Below are 23,888 nucleotides of genomic sequence, written 5' to 3'. Positions count from 1 at the left end.
CAACGGAAGCGCTGCGGAAACACGAAACAATACCTCCATTTTCATCTTACACGTTTCCCGTCGTAACCGTCCCGCGGAAACGCAACGGAAATTTGAACCATCAGGTTTCCGCAACATTTCCGAATTGCGGAAACACCTTATTTCACCCTGTGGATGAACTAAACCAGAAGTTGGGACTGAGTTCGTACAAGTTGTGAAAAGTATTTTTCCACTCGTATCAAGACGACAGTATTAGACCTGAATGGGCCTTCTGTGACGCAGGCTAGCATCGTGGGCCACTCTCTTATTTAGCCTAGACAGATACAGGTGTATATGTGCCACTGAGCAGGTTTTTCAGGGCCTTTCAGTATTTAACAGGGTGCACACTGTGATTTAGCCAATTTTTTAAGTGTCATAGTTTGGACCGGAAGCCATTAAAAGACCCCGGGTGAGAAGGTTGGCGATAAGTGGTCTACATTTTAGTAAGATGTTAGTTTAACTCATTTAATGCTGTATATATAATTCGTAACTGAAATAAAACAGGATAATGGTAAAATGATAGTAAAGGCTAGCAAAATGAACTTGTCTTGTGCAGTAAACAGGGCCAGGGTTTGACAGCCTCAGGGGCACCCTTCCATTGGGCGGGACAGAATGCCCTTATTCATGGACCGTGTCAGTGGAAACGGTTGGTGAAAAAAGCAAAACTACTCGCTCGTCTGTACATTAATAAAACAAAAACGTTAGTCTGTTGAACTCCAGTCATTGGTTGCAAGAAATAGTGGGAAATTTGGGCCCAGACTTAATCTTATAGCGTCTTCTGTAACACTACGAACCATCCCAAAAATGTTTTACGTCAAAAATTGAAGTAAGGCTTAGAGCACATGCAGTCGACAAGAGGAGTCCGTATTAGTATAGTGATGTTAACATTCTAAGACAATCTGATTACATCCGTTAAACGAATGACAAATTGTGTGATATTTTTGCTGAAATATATATTTGTCGAATGTACGATATAGCTCCTCAAAAAAAATGATTTTAGAAGGATACAAAAATAGAGAATTTTTTTTATCTGATTTCCAACACTTTTTTAAACATAAATTTCTTTGTATTTCATAGTATGAATTATTGATGAATTTGAGACTGAATTGGATTCAGACTTCTGTTTCGCTTTATCGGAATAGTGCAGATAAATGATTTTAATTAGCAGAACTCGTATACTCGTTGCCCGAACAACAAATAACAACTACTTAATAAAAATTTTGCGCATAATAATTTGGGTTAAATAGATTCCACTATGAGCTATCGAAGACGAGAGTAAATGGAAATTCAAGTTGTTGGTATCTTATCATGAAAGCAAAAATAAAGATCAATCAAGTTATTAAGCATGATTAAAATAAAGTCAACAAAGTCTGAAAAGTATAGGATCAGCTGTCCAAAACTCACAACAGGTTTCCACCCCTCCCCCCCCCCCCCCCCCAACTAAAAAAAGAAATTGGGAAAAAATAGGGAGAGCGAAATAGGATTTAAATTATAGATAATAATCCCTATTTTTTCCTTCCAGTTAACACCTCCAAACGATTTGCACATGAATGCTTTGATTCAGAGTAAGCTTTACAGCCCTTATAAATTTACAGCCCTTATAAATGCATCGTAGGAAAAAATACGATAACATTGTTATGTCGTGATTTGAGGTCCTTGAATGTGGTGTTGCATAGATCGTAAACACTGCAGTTGTTTCGCTTGACTGTTTGCGAGCCAAACAATGAGGAAATTCTGATCATGATGATTTCCAGAACAGTTTGCAGTTTTCCAACTATTAGCGATTAAACGATGTTGGAATCAGCTAGATGCCTACTAAGTGAATTACGAAAAGAAGGATTATGTTATCATTTTTTTTCCATGGGACTTCATCCGATTTGCTTCCTCTATAGTTAACAACTGTATTAAAATTTGCACATGAATGGATTCATGTCACGTAGTAAAAGCTATTATAAAAAACAACTGCTTTAACAACGAAAATGGGATTTAGAATGACAACGCCATTGGTTGTTTCTTTCGATCTTCTAAGAACAAAACAAATTATGGAGCTTTACCTAACGAAGATATAAAAATTATTAAATTTTCTTCCAGAAGAGTCTGTAATTGTCCAACGATTAGCGTTTATTTCATGGCCATGGATCGAGTAAATGTTAGGCAAGCGCGAAAAGAAAAGGAAAACAATCAAAAATGACAAGTTAATTTAATGTTCAAAAGCTGACCCACAAGATGACAGGAAATGATAAATCAAACACAACATAAAATGCAAATAACATAAAAGGGAGAAAAACACGTTAGGAATTATGCACAGAGACCAAAATTTAAGAGACAAAGTTGAAATCGAGGAAAGTATTTAAGAATGTTTTTTCTCGCATTTCACAAAATTCACGAGTCACCATGTGACGGGAAGTAAGGTTATTGGAGTTACGTGTTGGAGCTTCATTACCCGTCCTCCTTAGCGAATAAGAGCAAACACCAGTTATAATTAATCAATGGTAAAACACTTCTGTTACACATCTTAACAATGGTTAACAGCAGTTCGTTCACGCTTTCTGTGTTGGTTTTTCTCACTACATTTTATAGTACTGTTTTCATCATGTCAGTCGTTGGAAATGTATGGGTTCTAATAACCTGCTATGCCACCCTGCGGAGAACACATTCCCCTGTGATGTGGTTCTTGGCAAATCTAGCTTCTGCCGATCTCTTGTTTACTTTTCTCACTATTTTTGATCTTGTGAGTTTTTATTGGCGTTGGATAGGAGGTGACGTTACCTGTAAACTTCAGGGATTTCTCGTGGAAGCAACCTACACAGTTTCAATAACAACGCTTGCGTTGTTAAGCTTTCAAAGACTGAAAGCTGTTATTGATCCTTTTAATGCAAGAATCAATAGCTGGCCACGAAAAGAATTTTTGAAAATTATCGCAATCTGGGTCCTTTGCCTAGCTGTTTGTTCGCCTTTGGTTCACATCTATCGCGTGGAAACACAAGAAAACGGTGAATTAATTTGTGATAATACCACATGGGGGAATATTGGCCGACAAATATTCTACAGTTTGCATGCAACACTGTTCTTCATCATTCCTTTGTTGTATATGTTTTTTACTCAAGCTCAGATTCGACGCGCTCTTCATTCAAGGGTTGGGGTAATTAACAATACTTTTACGGACAGATCTGATCGACGACATAAGAAAGTTGCTAAAACACTCGCAGGACTAACCGCAGCGTTTGTCATCTGCTGGTCTCCTTTTATGGTCACACGAACACTTCGCTATTTTCACTTAACTTCGTATGGTTTTATTTGGAGAGGATCTCAACTTCTGATATGCTTAAACGCGGCATTGGATCCCTTGTTATACGGGTACTTAGGCGGAAACCTCAAAAGTGTATTTCAAAGACTCCTGAGGTGTAATGTGTTACAAAAGCGACGCCCTAATGTGACCACTTTGACTGAGTTTCAAACAAACACCTTGGCCAGCGAATAAGGGAATATAACAGAAAAAAACGAACTGAAAGACTGCTCAGTAACAGAGCATTTATTTATTCAGAAATGACTTAGAGAGTGCAGCAGATTCATCCAAAAATTTTTTTCGCTGTCAATCACTGACAAAAGCCAAATGGAACTTGTTCTAACATAACTCAAGATCATCAAATTAGGGCAATATGTGATGTAAACCTTAATTTTTATGTCGGTCCATTCTCTAAATTTAACTGAACCATGTAAATCGAACACTAAGATTAAGATTTTAAACAAATCAGAAAGGAATTCAGATTCAGGCAGAGGTTAACCGTATTCACACCGAGGATCTTCCGAGGCCCCCTCCTTTAAAAAGTTGAATAACTTCAAAACCGTTCAAGCTATGGCCGCCAAACTTGCAACCTTTCAGTCTAAAATTTATCTGGGAACATTTTAAAGTCATCTCTACGTGTACGTCACCATTGATGTTACCACGGAAACCAAGTTTTGGCAAGCATGTTTTTCAAAATTAGCATCATTGTTCCAATAAAAAAGTTTATTGCTATTTTTACAGTGTTACACTTAATCAGTTCGGCGGAGCGCGAAGTAAAGGATTCGCGACGCTCAGGAACGTCCCAAAGTTGCTTTTTTGGGGACACGATTAGGCACCCAAAGTCTGTAGGTTTTCGGTTTTATTCGGGTATTTGACAAAGTGAGAGTCGAATTAGTTCGAGATATCTCGAGATCACTTAGGTTTCTTTGATTTATTCTTTAACTTAGTTGAGGGAGAAAGAATTATTATTTTGGCTTTCCCGGGGTTTGTCTTGATCTTTGCTGTGATTGGTCATAACACAATAAAAAATTCCTGAGATATTTCAAGTGTTTACGGCTTTCCTGGTCGCAGTGCAATGCAATCCAGCCATTTTAGTCACTAATTTGAGAGAAAAAAACATGAATTAAAATGACCAAATAGAAGATGCTGGCTCCAATTTTCAACAGAGTCGGAATTGCATAACTTGCAGATTTTGTTGTTACTAAGCATCCTTTTATGCACAGATCAAATTTTCTATCACGATTACGCCAATTACACGGGTTTCGGTGAGGGTAAAGGCGGAATGAGTTTGTGGAATGGCATGTGGCATGGCTTGCGGAATGACATAATTATGCGGAATGTAAAATATGGAAATTGGCGCAAAGAAATAAATTAAACTAAAAGGCATGCGCGCGTCATTGCCGCGCCTTTTTTGGCGCCAATTTGAGTGAGCTTCACGCATTTAGACATTCATCTAAAACATACCTGAGAATTGGCTAGGGTTCCTGAAGGCAGCCTCCAAGCGAAAACATTGAAGTCCGGCAAATATAGTGAGGCGTGACCAAAATAACTTAGTTTCCTCGATTGTAAAGTAACAAGACGAAATATCTTCTTAACGAATTACCATTGTTAAAGTCCTAATCTTGCACCCAGATCTCCCACGGCCAAGTGTAAAACAGAGGGAGATCTGGGTACGAGATTATTAAAGTCCTTATTTTTCGATAGAAAGTGAGTACCAGAATACTTGTGCGTTTGATTTTTTGATTCTTCAAAATACTGTCGGGACCGAAAATGTTACTCCTTCGATCATGAATTACGTTGCGTTACTACCTTGATTTCGTGACTGTCATTTTGACAGCTCCGTCTCTTAAACGTACGTTGTGCCACGTGCAGTCACGGAACAGACTGTCACGCAGAGTCGCCGGCAGGTAAAGTTCAGTGTTTCAAAATGGCTGAAATTGACCGAGTTTCACCTTTTTACCCCATTCTTTGATTGAAAAAAGCAATTTTGCAAAGGGAAAACCTACAAGACGTACGAAAAACGAGCCTTTAGGCTGTAAATATCTATTTATGTGCGTTTAGTGTTTACACAATAAAGACAATTTAATACCGCCAGCCTACCATGAAAATTCCTGAACTTCGATGGTACGGTCTTTAATACTGAGATTTCCTTCACTTACCCAAGCCAATTCCCAGGTATGTTTTAAATGAATGTCTAAATGTGTGATTTAAATAGCAAGAAGAGAATTTGGAGTTATACCACATGTTAAATATTGCCGTCGAAAATGAGTAACGAACTTTTAAAATTTTTGTTATCCTGAAAACCTATCCCTCATTTTTAAAATTATTTCAGTACGATCAGCTTCCCTATTGTCCAGAAAGTATCTTCTAGTGGAAGGAAAAGAATTTTTCTGTTCGTTGAAAGTGCCCAAATTTCTCCATCCAGCTTCGTTTGCGAACGCGAGGAAAGATGATGTTAGCGAATTTCAGGTTAAAAATTAATGCAGTCTGAGACTCCGGCATCGAAAACCGATCTTCTATTTTTTCTCACGAGTAAAAGGCTTTCGGCGGGAACAATCTACGTTAGGTTTCTTATATACGTAAAAGGTATCTATGAACAAAAATGAAAGAAATTGATTTTTCAACTCTTGCCACGAAATTAAGATTTTGGTCGATTTTTCTGTTTCGCACGTCTCAAGCTCGCAACTGAGGAAACAAAATACAAGATTCGATTCATCTCTGAAAATTATCAATTATGTCACGATCACGTAACCCACAGTCTCATAAAGAAACACTTCTCACACGGTTTCGAATACAAATATAGGTAACCAGAAACTTTTAAGTTAATCGTACAAACATCTTTTGCAGAAAAAAATAAAGAGAAAGGGAGCGTGACCTTCGAAAACATCTTTTCTTCAATAGAAGACAAATCTTTTTCGCTGTGCGGAAAAGGCTGGTCGACAACGAGCCTTCGTGGTTTTTTGATTGTCATCGTATGTTAAGACAGCAGCTGCGTTTGCAAATTGATTGGCGCCAAAAAAGGGCGCTCTTTTCAGTTTAATTTATTTCTTTGGATCATTCAGCTGCGTATATTATATTCCGCATAATTAGGTCATTCCGCAAGCCATATTATCCTTGCCTGTGTAAAGCCGCCCCTCACCTCAAAATTTTTTGAGGTGAGGGGCGGCTGTACACAGGCTATATTACCCTCACCACACGGGTTTACAGTAAAATTAAAAATTTATTAAAAATTAATTTGAAATGGCGGATGGTTCGAGTTCCGTCGTTAAAAAGAAATGAAGTCAATATCACATAACTGCTATTGATAATTTGTTAGCCCACTTCTTCACTTATCAGACACTATATAACTCACAAATTTGCAGCCGCATATTGCTTAATAGTTTTCACTCATTAATCATTTTCAAACGTCAACATTTTTACCTATTAATTGACTAGTTCTTCAATCGATTACTTTCTTTTTAAAAATAAATTTAGGCTCTTTTCATGACCATTTAATAAACATTAAACGCCAACAAATCAATGCCCTAGGGGAAAAGCCTGCGCATCCTTACTGTGCATAATTTCAAGTGTGTTTAGCGCTCGCACATTAAAAGAAATCAGGGCGACTTTTTGGTTAATGGCCGGAATTCGTCCGAGGTCCTCCATCCTCTCTTGGTAAAAAGAGTAACTTAGGGGTTCCCTAATCCGAGTGGAAGATCGTCATTTTCTTGAAAACGCAAGTGTTGAAACATCATCTTTTTTCCCACTCTTTTTTAAACCAAACCAAAACATTCTTTCTTTAGAATAAATATAGACCAATTTCCAATGCAGGAAAAGAGACAAATTTCGGAAACATGTTCCAAGAGTGTAGTCTTAAATAAATGTAATCAAATTGATGTTGTTAGAAATGATTGCGCAACCATGCATGTACAAGTTGCCAATGCTCCAAGACACAGTTTTTTTTAATGAGGATGCTCCGTTTGTATTTCAAAATTAAGTTCCTTCAGATGTATAAACAAGCAATCGGTAAGGTCCGATAAAAATCTCACTGCGAAAGCAGATTATATTTCAAAAGAAATGACCTTATAATATAATGGCCGTTTTCACACATTCAAGAAGATGTTTAGTGTTCGTACAGTCTGATCGGACACTTCCTCAACCATTTGTTCGTCTGGGGGTGGTTTGAAGTCGGAATATGGGCGATATATTGTTCTGGACGAGCAAATCATAAATTGACTTAGGAACTGAACTCGGCAGACGGAAGAAACGAAACTGACAAAATCAGACAAGAAATGAACATTTTCTTTAAAATTTTAAAATATGTTTATCCTGTTTTGAAATTATAGACGACTTGTCAGTCTCAGACGACTTGACCAGTTCAGACGTATAAAGCCAGCTGTTCGTACATTTCAGGACAGACTTCTACTGGGCCCTGAAAAATGTCAACGCGTTCAAAGTGAAAATTATCCTGGATGCCAGAGGATTTCTCGCTCACCAGCGGCGAGACCGTCACCCCAGAGTAGGAGAAAAAAACTCTGGCACTCAGAGTAAGCGAAAATTGACATAAATATCTCGACATTGAAACCTTCCTTGTAAATTAGGACAAGTCATAAAATTCGCTGTTATTAACTAAAACTGACTTGATGAGAACACGTACTATTCTCCTCACATTAGCTGTCGCGCTTTTCTCCCTCTCCCCCTCCCCCTCCCCTTTTTGCGCCTGCCACGCAGGCTACCTCCCACGGCGACATAACTTGTGTAACTGCATAAAAGGAATTACAAAGAAAAAAACAAACAGACACACAAATTTATTACCAAAATCATCAGCTGTTCCATTAGCAGAAAAGAAAAAAAAACGACAATTAAAGGGAAAATGAAAAGTTATATGGGCAGAGAAATATATAGCTACAAACAATACCCCCTCAAGGCAAGTTTTATGATCTGTACTGAGATCAGGTGGTTGATACCCCAGAATAATTGCGAAATGCTGAATTATTATTATTATTAATTTTTTTTTTTTCAAGAAAGGAACTTTTCATCATTCGCTCCCTTCACCATAAAACACTTGCAGTACTATTTGAACAAGTAAATATTAAGTTAGTACTATTTGAACAAGTAAATATTAGGTTAGTACGGCTTTTTTCTTTTTTTACAAAAAAAATATACCAGAAAACAGATATTCTCGCGTGAATGAAATTCTAAACAAGAGGTATTTTAAACTAAAGGTAACTGCTATAACGGAAAACATGTTAGTTTCCTCGTTAAAAAACAAATAAAGAGCCGTACACAGGTGTCAAACAGTGACACAGATTATTTATTCAAGTCGTGTCCAAGGACTGTAATTCACGAGAGGTAGCGCAGTGTGAAGTAAACAAAAAAGATAATCACACACAGCCGGTTTATAAGGCTTTTATTTGTAGTTTGATGACGTGGCAGGGGAAATGGAATAGTTATGCGTAACAAAAAATGTAATTTAAACTGGAGCCAGAGAAGAAAAGCAGAATGATCTATCAAGTTGTGAAACAGCACTCTGGAAAAAATGTTGAGTTTAGGCCTGGCCTGGTGTCTTCAGTTTCCCCGCCAGCATTTCAACTAGGAAGCAAGTGAGACGTATGAGTGAAACTACTGACTGAGTTGTCTTCTTAAAGTATATGCATGTTGAGCTGTTAATCCACTATCAGGAAACACGATGGCGACCAGCGATGGTTTTCCGCTTTTTGTGTTGGTTTTTCTCAGCATATTTTATAGCACTGTTTCAATCTTGTCAATCGTTGGCAACATATGGGTTATAAAAACCTGCTACACGACCCTGAAAAGAAGATATTTTCCTGTGATGTGGCTCTTGGCAAATTTAGCGTCTGCAGATCTCTTATTTATTTTTCTAACGTTTTTTAATATTATCAGCTTTTTTTGGCGTTGGGTTGGTGGCGACGTCACCTGTAAACTTCACGGATTTCTTGTGGAGGCAACCTACACCGTTTCGATCACAACACTTGCAGTGATAACGTATCAGAGGTTGAAGGCTATTATTGATCCATTTAATTCAAGAGTTGGTAGTTGGCCACGAAGAGAATTTTTGAAAATTATCATCATTTGGTTTCTATGCTTAGCGGTTTGCACACCCTTGGCTACAATATACCGCGTCGAAATACAAAGTGGCGATGTGGTTTGTGTTAATACGACATGGGGAAATGATGGCCGACAAATCTATTACAGTTTGCATGCAACATTATTCTTCATTGCCCCCCTGGCGTATATGATTTTCACTCAGACTCAGATTAAACGCGCTCTTCGTTCAAGAGTTGAGGTGATAAGCAACTCATTTATTGAGAAATCAAATCGAAGAAACAAAAAAATTGCAAAGACTCTTGCTGCCTTAACTATAGCTTTTGTTGTTTGCTGGTCTCCCTTCATGATCACGCGAACATTAATTTACTTTCATTTGGCTTCCCCGGGTCTCGTTTGGAGAGCATCCCAACTTCTGATATGCCTAAATGCTGCACTGGATCCCTTGTTATATGGGTATTTTGGCGGTAACCTCAAGTCTGGATTACGGCGTCTGCTGAATTGCAATTACATGCAACGACGTGACTCTAATCTGACCAGTCTGACTATTTTTCGAACAAACGCTTTAATAGACGAGGAAGAAAATAAGCGGGGAGTTCCGAGTTAATTTGTTGCTAAAGAAATGGCTTTGAAGGAAATTATACCGACGATTTTCCGGAAAAAAAAAGACATGACTATGAATTGGAGCAGGTCTTTTACATCCGACGCAACTGACAAATATTGCAAATAGGAATATATCTGTTGTTCTTTGTACTGTTATTGACATACTGCATTCGTTATTGTCGATTTCATTGTGGTTTCTTTTCAATTTATTACTTGAAGATAGGCTCTAAACACGCGTCCAAAAAAATATATATTAAAAACTTAGCAAGGGTGTTTAGATTAGAAGATAAGCTACAACACGTCACAAAAAGCTTTTTTCTGTGTTTTTATTCAAAATTCATAAATTAATGTTTAACGAAATGATTTATTTAAGGACAACGTTTGAAATATCTGCCGTGTAGGTTGGGACCATTGATGGCAATAGTAGTTGATAAATTATTCATATAGTCGTTCATCATACTAAAACACCAGTTCCTACTTCATGCCTCTTTAATATGACAATTTTTAAGCGGAAAGAGTTTAGGGAAACAGTCAACAAGGCTTTAAAAATGAATGCTAATAACCTGCCTACTTGTCCGGATTTATCACAATTAGAGGAGATATAGGTGGGAAGATAATGTGCGGCCGAAATTGGCAGATGGAGCGAACAAAGTTTGTATTGACACAGAGAAACAATGACACTTTCTCTGGAGACGCACAAAACAAGGGCAAAAATCCTTCGTTACAAGAAAAAAAGCACCAATATTTAGACCGATATTTTAAAAGTGTTAAGTGAAGCCCATTTTTTCTGAACGAAAAAAAAAAGAAGAAGAAGAGAAACTCCATGAGGCCGCATGGCTTCTGACCGTGAAGAGAAAAAAGCGAAATTGAAACTGCTGGAATAGACTAGAAATTGCAAGACAAATATCGCTTGGGGAACCCTTATACAATTTTTGGATCAAAGAAACTGCCGAAGTGCATTATAAAAACAAACCTGACAAGCTGCATATCAACCTCCGCCTAGATTAATCCTGACCAGTAAATTGCCGACAACTGACTGAACTGACATTTTGAAACGCCAAAAGATGAATATATTCGGTTCACACTAAACCAAACCAATTCAAAAATGTTTTTTTATTTCTTTCAGGCCCCTTCCACACTACGCTAGATAGATTTGAAAATTCAACTCTATTCTTACAGTTAGGCCTATGGTTCACACTAAATCCCTCTGAAATTTCCCACCGAATGGAAAACCGAACGAGCAGTCGAAACGCAGCGATCTACATCACACTGAGTGACTAAATCGTTTGAACACGCATAATTGCATGCACTTCACCACTGTGAACAACCTTCAACCATTTTCGACAAAAAGACAAAATGTTCCCTGCTAGCAGATACCTCTAGGCATCTGTTAGCAGGGAAATGTAAATGCCTCACCGTCTTAACTTTACTATTGTTATATATAATGACAGTTTATCAAAAGAGAACTTTGTTCACGATGCATTCGCGATCGTCAAGGAAAGATTATCGATGTTTTGTAATACTGTCAAAGGTAATTAAGCTACTACTAAGAGAGGACTGACGGTCCTTCGTCCTCTCTTGGATACGACAACGGCGACGTCGATGTAAACTTTGCCGTCCGAGCTCAGACAGAGACTAGAGTAAAAGAAATTACCACCTTTCCGTTTCCGTTCCCAAATAAACCTTTTTTGTTAATTCTTTGTCGTCCCTCAGTCAAATACCAGGTGAAGTTTGCCATTTCACCTGGTAGTTGACTGAGGGACGACAAAAGAATTAACAAAAAAGCGTGAGACACTCGCAGTGATCTTGTTTTGCTCATTAACCCTAGTGGTTTTTGACGTTCCCGTTCCTGTCGCCGTCGTATTTTCGTGAGGTCCATACTTACTTTTATTGCTTTACCGGCAAATAACCGCAGGTGTTCTTTTGGTTCTAGAATGAAAGAGTGAAAAGTTTCGAGTCTATTCTGAAGCTATATACTTTTTTGGCCGGTAAAAGGCACGAAGAACAAGTGTGTAACCCTTATTAGTTAAATCCAACAATTGATCAATAATCAATCTTGCGTTCTGATTGTTTGAGCTACTACTAGGCTATATTTTAGCCCAGTGCACTAGTAGCGAAATGCGCCGGCTTTGAAAACCACTAAACAATGGAGGGTGAATCGCGTTTCGCTAGCTAAAGTTGTTTTGTCTCGATATTTTTGACCAACTAGTTGGATTTTACTAAAAAAATTATTCCTCTCGCCCTCATGGCCCCTGAATCAATAGCCCATGAGGCCGCTATTGACTCAGAGCCCATTCGGGCTCGAGGCGGAATAATTGTGAACTATAGTACAAAAAGTGACCAATGTAAACTTTCTCCTAACAGTATCCATGCATAATCAAAGAGAAATTGATTTTTAAACAACTTCTCTCTACTAGTTCTTTAGGGAAATCAATGGAGACCGATTAGTCTGGAACTGATTTGTATTTGGATATTGCGGTTTTTGTCAACTTAGTGAGTGCTCTGTACCTACAAAAACGTCCATCCTTTGGGAAAGAAATATTGGAAGCAGTGACAAAAACCGTTAGTAATATGTCCAAATCAGAACAGAACGAACGTTCATAAAGTGTTCTTTAGTAGGGGAATGAAGGAGTTAACGCGAGAGAGTATTATGATATTTTTTTAATTTTTTAAGGCTCTTACTTATATGGAGTATGTGTTATATAAATGTACCAAAAAAGAGACAGGAAAGTTATCAATATATACAGTTCATTTCAATAACAAGAGGGAATGAATTCTCTCTTGTCTTGTCAATAATAAATGTAAGCATTTATACAATCTGCTGGCTGCCGGTCCTCACTAATTAGGTGCCTTATGAGCTATGGCGTTTGGAGAGGGGTTTTCTTTGATCACGGTGGTTATCTGCAGTCTTCTTTATTGTGCTGTTTTCATTATGTCAGCCGTTGGTAACTCATGGATCATTGTAGCCACATACCAAAGAATAATCAAGAAAAGAAGATTTAATCATTTTACGTGCCTCGTGGCGAATCTGGCGTTCGCTGATCTCGTTTTTATTTTTCTCACAATTTTCAACTTTGTCAGCTTTTACTCTGATTGGCCAGGAGGTGATAGCACTTGCAAATTTCATGGGTTTCTTGTAGAGGCAACCTACACAACTTCCATCTCGACGCTTGTTGTTATAAGTTATCAGAGACTGAAGGCTGTGAATGACCCTTTTAAGGCGAGATTCTGTCGTTGGACAAGAATGAAATACACGAAACTGGCCATAATATGGAGCCTGTGCTTTGCTGTTTGTTTACCTTTGGTCTTCATATACCGTGTGGAAACAAGAAACGGCCAAATTATTTGTGTTAATACAACATTGGGAGATATTGGCAGACAAATTTACTACAGTTTGCATGGGACACTTTTTTTTGTTGTACCTTTACTATATATGAATGTCACACAGATAAACATAAATCACGCTCTTCTGCGAAGAGTCAAAGTAGTACGCAACAGCGTCGCAGAAGAAACTAACAGAAGACACAGGAAAGTTGCCAAAACACTTGCAGCTCTAACTATAGCATTTGCAATATGTTGGTCACCTTTCATGATCACACGTACACTAATTAACTTTCATTTAACTTCACCCGGTATTGCTTGGAGAGCATCTCAAATTCTGATATGCGTCAACCCTGCTTTGGATCCCTTGTTATACGGCTACTATGGTGGAAATCTGAAAACTCGATTACAAAGAGTTCTGAGGGGTCGTTTTCCACGGCGACGGGCATATGATGTTACAACGGATAACACGTCGACTTTTTAAGTTATATTCTAACCTCTTAATAGATAAAAACTAGCCTGAAATAGTTTTCTCAATATTGCCCACATTTTATAAGTTTTGAAGTACTGTAATATTAATTCCGGCTTTATAGAGCTGAGATACTTCTGACATTTACTGATCAGAATAGATTTTGTGATGTAGCTTATATTAAAGCTCATAGCTTTTTTTTTGTCCTCTTCATTCACCAGCAAGTGGAATGTATTAAATATAAAAGTCTGTGTGCAATAACAAAACTTACAGTTTTTCAGTTAATTTTGGCAACCGTAAGATTGGTTCGCTTCCGAGCTCGAACAAACAACAAAAGCTGCTGTCTTGCTTGTTCCCAGATTTACTGTTCAAAGTTAAGTATATATCTTGCCGGCATAAAAAGTTAGTTTTTAGGTTTTTAACAAACTCGATCCAAAAATCTGCTACAGGCAAACAGATCAGAAGCTAATTGTACAAGTAAAAAGACATTACAGTTTCCTCATGGAATAACTAAGTTTTGTTCCTTTTTGAGGGATGAAAGATCAACTTAACATTCAAGTTGCAGTTCATCTCGAAAGTGTTTTTCTCTGTATTACAGTTCAAACCTGGGTTACTCAAATCTTCTCTGTGAATTGAAGTTGTAGTTTGTTTCAGTACGATCGAGATTAATCGAGAGCCACTGATTTGTATACAAGTGTTAAGGGCTCTCATTTGAACAATATCTATCGTTGCAGCTCCCTTATTCATTTTAGTCGACTCTTAATTTCTACAGCTTTTGAGAGAAGCCTAAAAATATTCCGTATTTCGCGATTTACCTTCATCTTCAATTTACCGATCGCGACCGTCTGATCCTCGTAAAAAAACACAAAATGGAACAAGACTTAGCTATTGCAGATAACTAATGGCTATCTGCTTTTTGGAGAAAGGTTCTTTTTCTTTCTTTTTTTTCTTTAACTTTTTTTTTTTGGGGGGGGGGGGGCGGGGAGGGGGCTTGGGCGTTTTGAGTTCTTTGAATACATAGCGGAGCTCAACAACGCGTGCATGCGTACCCCCATGACTAGGCATGACGGAGACAAACATTCTACTCAAGGACTGGACTGTGTTTGCATACCTTAGGGCTTCTCCACGCGTATCCGGAAATATTTGAACATGGACATTTTTTTAAATTTGATTTATCGACAAAAAATGCGTTCACACGTAGCGTATTGGAATCGTTTTCACCCGTCCACTCAAAAAAGGTAAAGCAATGGAAATATCTATAGCATCCATAACACGGCATGCGCTGTATTATATATGACATCATATATCAGTCGTATTCAAAAACCTCCATTTTGGTCCGTCCACACGAAAAAGAGAAGCCGGCGTTTTAAAAAAACTCCAAGCTGGGACCGTTTTCAAAAACTTGCGTTTTTGGTCCCCGAAAACGTCGTTTACGCGTGAAGGGAAGGCTAAGACGGAAAAAAATCTCCGTTTTCAAATACCCGGATGCCAGATGCCATGTGGACGTGTTGTGGGAATTTATATTTTAAACTGCGGGACTGCAGATAAATAAAGCCAAACAGTTTCCATTTCTGGTTATTTCGGGTGCGCTATTGCTTTTTTTATGTTTGTTTGTGCGTTTTTGCGGTTTTCGGACTCTTTCACGCCCGCCCCCCCTCAAAAGTACTTATACAAGGAGAGTACTTCAGTGTAACAAAAACAATGATTTATTAACTTGATACCGCGCACATTCAATATAGAAACCTAAGGAAACCAAAAGGAAAACCGGATAACAATACAGGTCACTATAGTTATTAACGCAACCGTATACAGTCTTGTTGCACTTTTGAACTTATAACTGACTATGGCATTTGGAAACGGTCTTTCGCTGTCAATAGTGGTTGTCGGTACTATATGTTATTGCATACTTTTTATTATGTCCGTTATTGGCAACACATGGATCATAATTGTTACATGTCAAAAGACAATCAAACTAAGAATATTTAATCATTTTACGTGGCTCGTGGCAAATCTGGCGTTCGCTGATCTCTTATTTACATTTCTCACAATTTTCAACGTTGTCCAACATTGGCCAGGAGGCGATAGCACTTGCAAATTTCATGGGTTTCTTATAGAGGCAACCTACACAACTTCCATCTCCACGCTTGTTGTCATAAGTTATCAGAGACTGAAGGCTGTGACTGAGCCCTTTAATGCTAGATTTAGTCGCTGGACGACAATGAAATTCTCAAAACTGGCTATAATATGGGGCCTGTGCTTTGCTGTTTGTTCACCTATGGTCTTCATATACCGCTTGAAAACTAAAAAAAACGGACAAATAGTTTGTGTTACTACAGCAAGGGGGAATATTGGCCCACAAATTTACTACAGTTTTCATGGAGCAATTTTCTTTGTTTCACCTTTAGTATATATGATAGTCACTCTAAAAAAAATTAATCGCGCTCTTTTGCGAAGAGTGGTTCCGATGCGTAGCATTGTAGCTGCAGAGACTAACAGAAGACACAGGAAAGTTGTCCGAATACTCACAGCTTTAACCGTAGCGTTTGTTATCTGTTGGTCACCCTTTATGATCACACGAACACTAATTTACTTCCATTTGGCGTCACCTGGTGTTGCTTGGAGGGCATCTCAACTTCTGATATGCGTCAACCCTGCTTTGGATCCCTTGTTATACGGCTACTATGGTGGAAATCTAAAAACTGTATTAAGAAGAGTTCTGAGGTGCCATTTTTTACAGCGACAGGAACATACAGATGTTACTTGCATGACTGTGTTTCAAGCAAACAGATCGACCAGATAAGGAGAAAATTGAGTGCCGTGAGCGTATTTACAATGGACAAAAGGATAGTTATTTTTGTGAAGTTGTGTAGCTTACTCATTGAGACAAATGTAAATAAAAACAATAACAACAACACAACACAACAAAAAAATAGGCCATTTTCACTAGGACGACATTTGACCAACAACAACCAGAATTCATTTCTTTTTTGCTTTCTTATTTTAATTTGTCAATTAGTCTGAAGTTTAAAAAACAATAGCTCTAATGTGCTCGAGAAAACAGCAAGCTGATAGTTCTGCTAGTTATAGTAAAATGGCGTCATCATGCAACTGTCCTGTTGAGTATTTCATAAATTTACTAGGCGAGCAGTTAAAGCGACTTGTTTAGGTTCGTAATACCGTGGTTTTATCTCTGAGGAAGATTGGGGAGAGTTGAAAAAGCAACCCTTGTGGGTAGGAGTTATGCCGAAAGAAGGAGACGGGGGATGCAGTTCAATATGGCGTTTTCGACATGGCGATTATGTGAAGAAAACACTCGTGCAACCACCCAACGAATGGAAAATGCCTTGCAAACGACCACAACCTTCTTGTGGCTCGGATATAACCACGAAGTCACGCTCGGTTAAGTCGCAGTCATTTACAACGACGCAGTCTCAAACATTATCCCCTTCTTCGTCTTAACATTAGTTTAAAACTCTAGGAATGTATTAATCCAAGAGTTAGGTTATAATAGTAATCAAAAGGAAACTAGCGTAGCAAGGTAGGGCACGCAGAAAAAAACGGTCTGAGCTGTTGTTCCTCTCGTGTGGCTCAGGCCACTCACAGTTTTTGTTGTTGTTGTTTTTTAGAGTCTGCTTTATTTGTCTTGCACACGGAATTATTAGGTCAGGGCCTCAGTTTTTGACAATTTCAGTTTTTTCAGCATTACGATGCATTTTATGACAAAAATATTGGACTGGTGATTGATGCAAACGCCACCAAGGGATAAGTTTTATATCATTTAACAGTAATTATTGAATGGGAAGGCTGAGTATGATCATGAATAATGATGCAGAATGACCGCCGCCTGGTTAGCTCAGAGGCTGCGGGTTCAAACCCCGGCAGGAACAACACACAGGGTCTTAAAATAACTTAGAAGAAAGTACTGCCTTGGTAATAAGATCTGCAAATGGTTAGACTTTATAATCTTCTCGGATAAGGACGAAAAACAGTAGGTCCCGTCTCACGGCAGTTTCACTGATTTGGAACTCTATTCCTAATATTCGATTAAAATACTTAAACGTTCGTCCTTTCGTAAAAAATAAAGGAATTATTACTAAATTTCTTGCGGTCAGAAGATGATTACTGTCGAAGTCTCCTGTCTTATTAAGTTATTTAATACTTTAGGTTAGCCTCTCTTCGTAATCGTTATGTACTTGCCTTGTTTAATGTTAGTTTAAATTCTATTTACTGTATAGCAGTGTCTTCACTTTTATTTAGTCCATCTTTATATATATAAATCTTGTTTTGTAATATGTCTTCAGCTCCCCCCGCCTCGATTAGTTTATAAGCTATTTGCGGGTGGGAAAGTAATGTAATTAGTTATTTTCCAATATTCAATAAACTTTGTTGTTCTTGTTCTTGTTCTTGTTCTTGTGGGACGTAAAAGAACCCACATCACTATTCGAAAAGAGTACGTAGCCGGCTCTTAGACCCCGGTAGTGTGGCACCTCCCATGAGACCCTGAGTCCCGTTCGTGCACATTCCCTCTGGGCAGGCCTGTGTGCCGAAAAAGTTGGTAAATAAACAAATTAAATAAATAAATAGAAAGCCGAATTCAACATCAATAACTGTTTCGTTAATCATTTATTTCTAAGTTCTAAACATCCTTACCTCCTCGTGGCTCTCTTCAAAACATTTTCCTTTTTCTCATCACAGTGTCAGAATATGAACGGATGTTTCAAAGTTTCTTGCTAAAACTCCACAAAGAACAGATGACATTCATCGAGTAATATTTTATGCATATTTTTGCATTTGTTTTTTCAGTTCTGCACTCATGCGAAAAAAAATCTTCTGACTAAGCCGCTGCGTCGTTGTCTTGCGTGACGTCAAGGCAATCCGTTGACGTCACAGTGACTAGCGACAATGATTGTATATTGCCTGCCTCTTTCAAAAAAGTGGGTTAACGCCAGCGGGTTATGAAAACGTACCCCGAGGATTAAAGCCACAGATTTGTCAACCTACTGGACTGCAAATCTTAATTTCTCCTGTTATCATTGAAGTCAGATTTGTCAAAAGTGAGTTTACGCAACCGGACGGCAGGAAGAAGGGGACGGCAAAACGATTTTTTTGTGACAAACGTGACAGGGCTATCACTTGCGTGTTTTTGTCGTGATCTTCACTTATCTTTAAGTTTTTGTTTTTTTTACAAAAAGATCTGTTTAAGGGAGGTGAAGATCGGTGGAAAGTTTTTCTAACAAAATTACTGTCACGCTTGTCACGCTAGGTTTGCCGTCTTCTTTCTGCGTAAGTTCGCTATTATTTGAAAAATAGCGTTTTCACTTTTCACTCACCCTCCGCCTCACCGTTACTCCTTGGAACAAGAAGGTTAATGGCCAGCCAGCTAGTATTCGTCATACTTGAAGGTCGAAAGACACGTTTCGCTTTTTCTCAAGACTGCTTTGTCAACAGCCCTTACAACTGGAAGGAAGTCGAAACTAAAATTTGAACACCGAAGCTTGTTACTAGATTACCGCATAACTCGCATAGTGGAAAGGCGAGATCGCACGACGCAAAGTTTTATTTTCAAGATACCAAAAAAACGTACTAGATCCTCCAGTGATATCAATTTAAGTTTCATAGCACTAACATATCAGTCAACTACAAGTCCTAAAACATGTCAAATGTTTCGGCCAGATCCGATAACCTAAGCGGTATATCATAGATAGAAATGTAACATCGGAGGTCAGTCCTCACGGACTGTTCAATATATTTTGATAACCGTGTATTCCATACAAAGATGCCCAGTCTTTGATCTGCCGCAAAATTCTTCATAACATAACATTAGTATTTTTTTAGTGTTAATTTAATCCTCTAGTTCAAACTCTTCTTTAAAGGAACTTTTTAAAACAACGACTTCTCGTCCGAAACAGTACCAAATGGTATTTCGTATTTTTGGAGGTCAACTGAGCGGAGGATGATTACACAAAAAAATATTACAGTACTTTGTCTTATGGGATTCGTTTGACATCCTATTAATTAAATTAGTATATATAAGATATGTCAGAATAAATTATTAAAAGAGAGGGTTAAACAACTAAAATTAATCACTCACCTGTCGTTATCATTATTTATTACCTAACGACAGTTTTTCAATTTTAATTAATGATTGGTTCAAGATCTTCCTGGGCCGGAAGCAATTGAAGTAATTACTGAAAGAACAGTTCTTGTCAGTAATAATACATGACGTATAGCACACCTTCCGTATAACTTCAAAAACACAATGAAAAGAAACAAATTAAAAAGGAAAGTTCTTTCTTCGCAGTAATTGGAGCAAGCAAAGACTCTGGTTCAGTGCACTATTATAGCACTTGAAGTAAAGAACAGACTTGTATAGCGTACCTTTCGAATAATGCCAAATAGACAATAAAAGACATAAAAAGAAAGCTATCAATACTTTTAACAGTTCTTTGCAGTAATTAATGGCAGCAAACCTTCTGCTTCGACTATTGCCTTATGAACTATGGCATTTAAAGAGGATGATTTTCCACTGATCTTACTGGTTTTCAGCATTATACTTTATATCACAGTTTTCATTATGTCTTTTGTTGGTAACTTATGGATCATCGCGGTCACATTCTACGCAACAATCAAGCAAAGAAGACCGCATAATCATTTTACGTGGCTCGTGGCGAATCTGGCGTTCGCTGATCTTGTTTTCACTTTTCTCACAATTTTCAATACTATCAGCTTTCATTGGCGTTGGCCAGGAGGTGATAGCACTTGCAAATTTCATGGGTTTCTTGTCGAGGCAACCTACACAACTTCCATCTCAACGCTTGTTGTCATAAGTTATCAGAGACTGAAGGCTGTGATTCAACCCTTTAAGGCTAAATTTAGTTGCTGGGCTCGAATGAAATACATGAAACTGGCCATAATTTGGGGCCTGTGCTTTTCTGTTTGTTCACCTTTATTCTTCATATATCGCGTGGAAACACAAATAAATGGCGACATAGTCTGTGTAACAACAACATGGGGGGATACTGGCCGACAAATATATTACAGTTTGCATGGGACACTTTTCTTCGTCTTACCTTTATTATATATGATTGTCACACAGACAAACATTCATAGCGCTCTTCAGCCAAGAGGCGTGCCTATACGCAGCAGTTTAGCTGAAGAAATCAAACTAAGACACAGGAAAGTTGCCCGAACACTTGCAGCTCTAACTATAGCGTTCGCAATATGTTGGTCACCTTTTATAATCACACGAACCCTACTTTTCTTTCATTTGCCTTCAGTTGATGTTGCTTGGAGAGCATCTCAACTTCTGATATGCGTTAATCCTGCTTTGGATCCTTTGCTGTACGGCTACTATGGTGGAAATATAAAATCTGTATTGCGAAGAATTCTGAGGGGTCGTTTTTCACGGCGACGGGTATATGATGTTACTAGCATGACTGTGTTTCAATCAAACACATCGACCTGAGACAGATGATTAATGCCGTAAACAGACGGAAGCAAGGTCTGTTTGAGGGGTTGATTACCTTCAGTAATTTGGTGATAAAAGAAAATTGGTCTCAATAAGCAACTTTATGCATGGCTAGTGTGGATAGGCACAAACTGAAAAAAATCAACTGAAACCAAAGAAAACATTTCTTTCCAGATGATCAAACAGCAGATTTCCTTCGACATCAAACCAGGAGACCATGGACGGAGACAATTTAGAGGCCAACTATTTTTTTTTTTGGTCAATCATTTTTTGCAAAGTCCTGAAAGTCATTAATATATTCTTCCAATCGAATCAGGGTGTTAAAGTAAATAGTCTCCAGTTCGAATAAAAGGCCTTTCAAAACAAAAAATATCACAACGCAATTTTTGGTTTAGATGTTTCAAAGACAATTCCTAATTTTTGGTGGATAAGCAAATCTAGCATAAATTTCAATGTTCCGATAATTATAAAACTTAAGAAGATTTAAAGAAATTTTGATAATTTTTCCAAAGAACATGTATATATCTCCCATTGAATAAGGAGATCCTGTACTTCTCCCCTTGGTGACACGAGTTCGTAGAGCCACTTTTTGTCTTCGTGAATGAGAAGGAGAAAACAAGGCTCTGCCTGATTTGCGTCAATCCTTCGAAGTTGCCGCAGCCCGCGCGAGCATCTGTTTATTGATAAACCTCTGGTCACAACTGAGCCCTCTGTACCAAGCGTACGGCTATATGGCCTGGATTCGAAACTGTACCCTAGCGACACAAAGAGAATGGTAAACAAGTCTTTTAATCGAGTACAACATAATCGAGCATGGCTATGCTGGCAGGGCACTCCGAAAACGCTTCCTTGCGTCGGCTGGCTAACATACACCGCTAGACTTCTCCCTCTTTCTCAGTTTGAAAACCCTGGCCAAGCTTTTAATTTATACGGCATATTTGTCTTAATTAATTAAAAATATATTTATATATGTTCGATAGCCTAAATTACGGTGAAACTGTAATGACTATTTTAAATCAATGATTTCAAGTAGTAGTCTATCAGGTTAAATCTCATATTGTATTTACTTGAGGTTATATGCACTTGCTGATATTAAACTTCGAGTAAAATAAGCTTCAGGAAGTCGTCACAGTTAGATCGTTTAAAATATTGAGTTGCCAGTTACCGGAACTGACACGTCAACGATACACGACGGTAGTAAAAAATAACAGGATGACTGTTCATTCTATAACACTGTTGCGTTACCGCTGAAGAACTATGGCTGTAAGCGACGGTTTTCCACTCTCCGTTGTGATCTTTCTTTGGATCTTTTACGTTACTGTTTTCATTTTTTCAGTCGTTGGCAATACATGGGTAATAAAAAACAGTTACAGGACAATCAGGAAGAAAAACTATTACCCTTTTACGTGGCTTGTGGTAAATTTGGCTTGTGCCGACCTCATGTTTATATTTCTTACAATTTTCAACACTATTGGCTTTTTCTGGAAGTGGGTAGGCGGTGACAACACTTGTAAACTTCAGGGATTTCTCGTCGAGGCAGCCTACACGACTTCCATCAGTACCCTTGTAGTAATTAGTTATCAGAGACTAAGGGCCGTGGCCGACCCGTTCGACTTCAATGCAAGAAATAAGAGGATCTCACAGAGAAAGTACTATGTAACATTGGCACTAATCTGGATCTTGTGCTTCGCTGTTTGTTCACCTTTGATCTTCATCTACCGCGTGGAAACACACGAAAACGGAGACGTTGTTTGCGTTACTACATCATGGGGAAATAAAGGACGACAAATATACTATTGTTTACATGGAGCTTTCTTCTTTGTTCTCCCGTTGTTATATATGATAGTAACACAAACCCGTATTTACCGCGTCCTTCGAGATAGAGCAATGCCAAGACATAGCTATTCCCGCGAAGAGTCAAATCAAAAACACAAGAAAGTTGCCAAAACTCTTGCAGCTTTAACTATAGCTTTTGTTTTTTGCTGGTCTCCATTTATGATCACAAGAACACTAATTTACTTCCATTTGGCGTCACCTGATGTTGCTTGGAGAGCATCTCAACTTCTAATATGCGTCAACCCTGCTTTGGATCCCTTGTTATACGGCTACTATGGTGGAAATCTCAAAACTGTATTACGAAGAGTTCTGAGGTGCCATTTATCACGGCAACGGGAACATGATGTTACTAGCATGACTGTGATTCAAGCAGACACAGCAAACATATCAAGCAATTAAGTCTAGGACAGTGCTGTTAACGTTCAACATAAAAGCCTAACAGCAGCGTCTTTTTTAAAATGTTAGGCGCCTCTTACGTTCCACACCGCCCACGCCAAACGCTGCCAGGCGTCTCTCCGCCTGACCGCCCAATGGTGGGGGGTTGTGGCGAGGAGAAGGTAGCTGACATTTCAGGCCCTGGTTGTTCAACGTTGGATAGGGCCTGGGATAGGGCTATCCACGGGATAAATCACTATCCAGTGGATAAGAAATAGGAGAACCAATTACGTTATCCAGTGGACAGTGATTTATCCGGTGGATAGCGCTATCCAACGTTTGAACAATCGAGGCCACACCAGCAAGCTCTCCAACTGGTCGAGGAGTAGATGTTAGGCGTTAGCGTCACGCCCACCGCGGCTAGCTTCACTCGCCACTTGAAACAGAGAGCTTGCTCGTAGTCTATG

At 38.5% G+C, this 23,888-nt stretch overlaps 6 protein-coding genes across 6 annotated transcripts; all 6 read left to right on the top strand.

The window, feature by feature from the left end:
* The first annotated feature begins 2,539 nt into the window (after nt 1-2,539).
* Nucleotides 2,540-3,499, top strand: LOC140934714 (QRFP-like peptide receptor). Its single transcript, XM_073384292.1, has one exon. It carries the CDS (start codon nt 2,540-2,542, stop codon nt 3,497-3,499), a length of 960 nt encoding a protein of 319 aa, XP_073240393.1.
* A 5,408-nt stretch (nt 3,500-8,907) lies between these two features.
* On the top strand, nt 8,908-10,270 carry LOC140935761 (neuropeptide Y receptor type 6-like). The gene has a single exon (XM_073385327.1). It carries the CDS (start codon nt 8,973-8,975, stop codon nt 9,954-9,956), a length of 984 nt encoding a protein of 327 aa, XP_073241428.1. The 5' UTR covers nt 8,908-8,972; the 3' UTR covers nt 9,957-10,270.
* Nucleotides 10,271-12,812: 2,542 nt separating this feature from the next.
* On the top strand, nt 12,813-14,299 carry LOC140934713 (QRFP-like peptide receptor). The gene has a single exon (XM_073384290.1). The coding sequence runs from the start codon at nt 12,813-12,815 to the stop codon at nt 13,755-13,757; it is 945 nt and encodes a 314-aa protein (XP_073240391.1). The 3' UTR covers nt 13,758-14,299.
* A 1,247-nt stretch (nt 14,300-15,546) lies between these two features.
* On the top strand, nt 15,547-16,914 carry LOC140935760 (QRFP-like peptide receptor). Its single transcript, XM_073385326.1, has one exon. It carries the CDS (start codon nt 15,586-15,588, stop codon nt 16,540-16,542), a length of 957 nt encoding a protein of 318 aa, XP_073241427.1. The 5' UTR covers nt 15,547-15,585; the 3' UTR covers nt 16,543-16,914.
* A 3,327-nt stretch (nt 16,915-20,241) lies between these two features.
* On the top strand, nt 20,242-21,207 carry LOC140934712 (QRFP-like peptide receptor). Its single transcript, XM_073384289.1, has one exon. The coding sequence runs from the start codon at nt 20,242-20,244 to the stop codon at nt 21,205-21,207; it is 966 nt and encodes a 321-aa protein (XP_073240390.1).
* A 1,260-nt stretch (nt 21,208-22,467) lies between these two features.
* Nucleotides 22,468-23,445, top strand: LOC140934711 (QRFP-like peptide receptor). Its single transcript, XM_073384288.1, has one exon. It carries the CDS (start codon nt 22,468-22,470, stop codon nt 23,443-23,445), a length of 978 nt encoding a protein of 325 aa, XP_073240389.1.
* Nucleotides 23,446-23,888: the final 443 nt, after the last annotated feature.

Source organism: Porites lutea, chromosome 4 (assembly GCF_958299795.1).
Source record: "Porites lutea chromosome 4, jaPorLute2.1, whole genome shotgun sequence".
Classification (NCBI taxonomy): Eukaryota; Metazoa; Cnidaria; class Anthozoa; order Scleractinia; family Poritidae; genus Porites; species Porites lutea.
The sequence above is the reverse complement of the archived record's forward strand: the minus strand, read 5'-3'. Positions and strand labels throughout refer to the sequence as shown.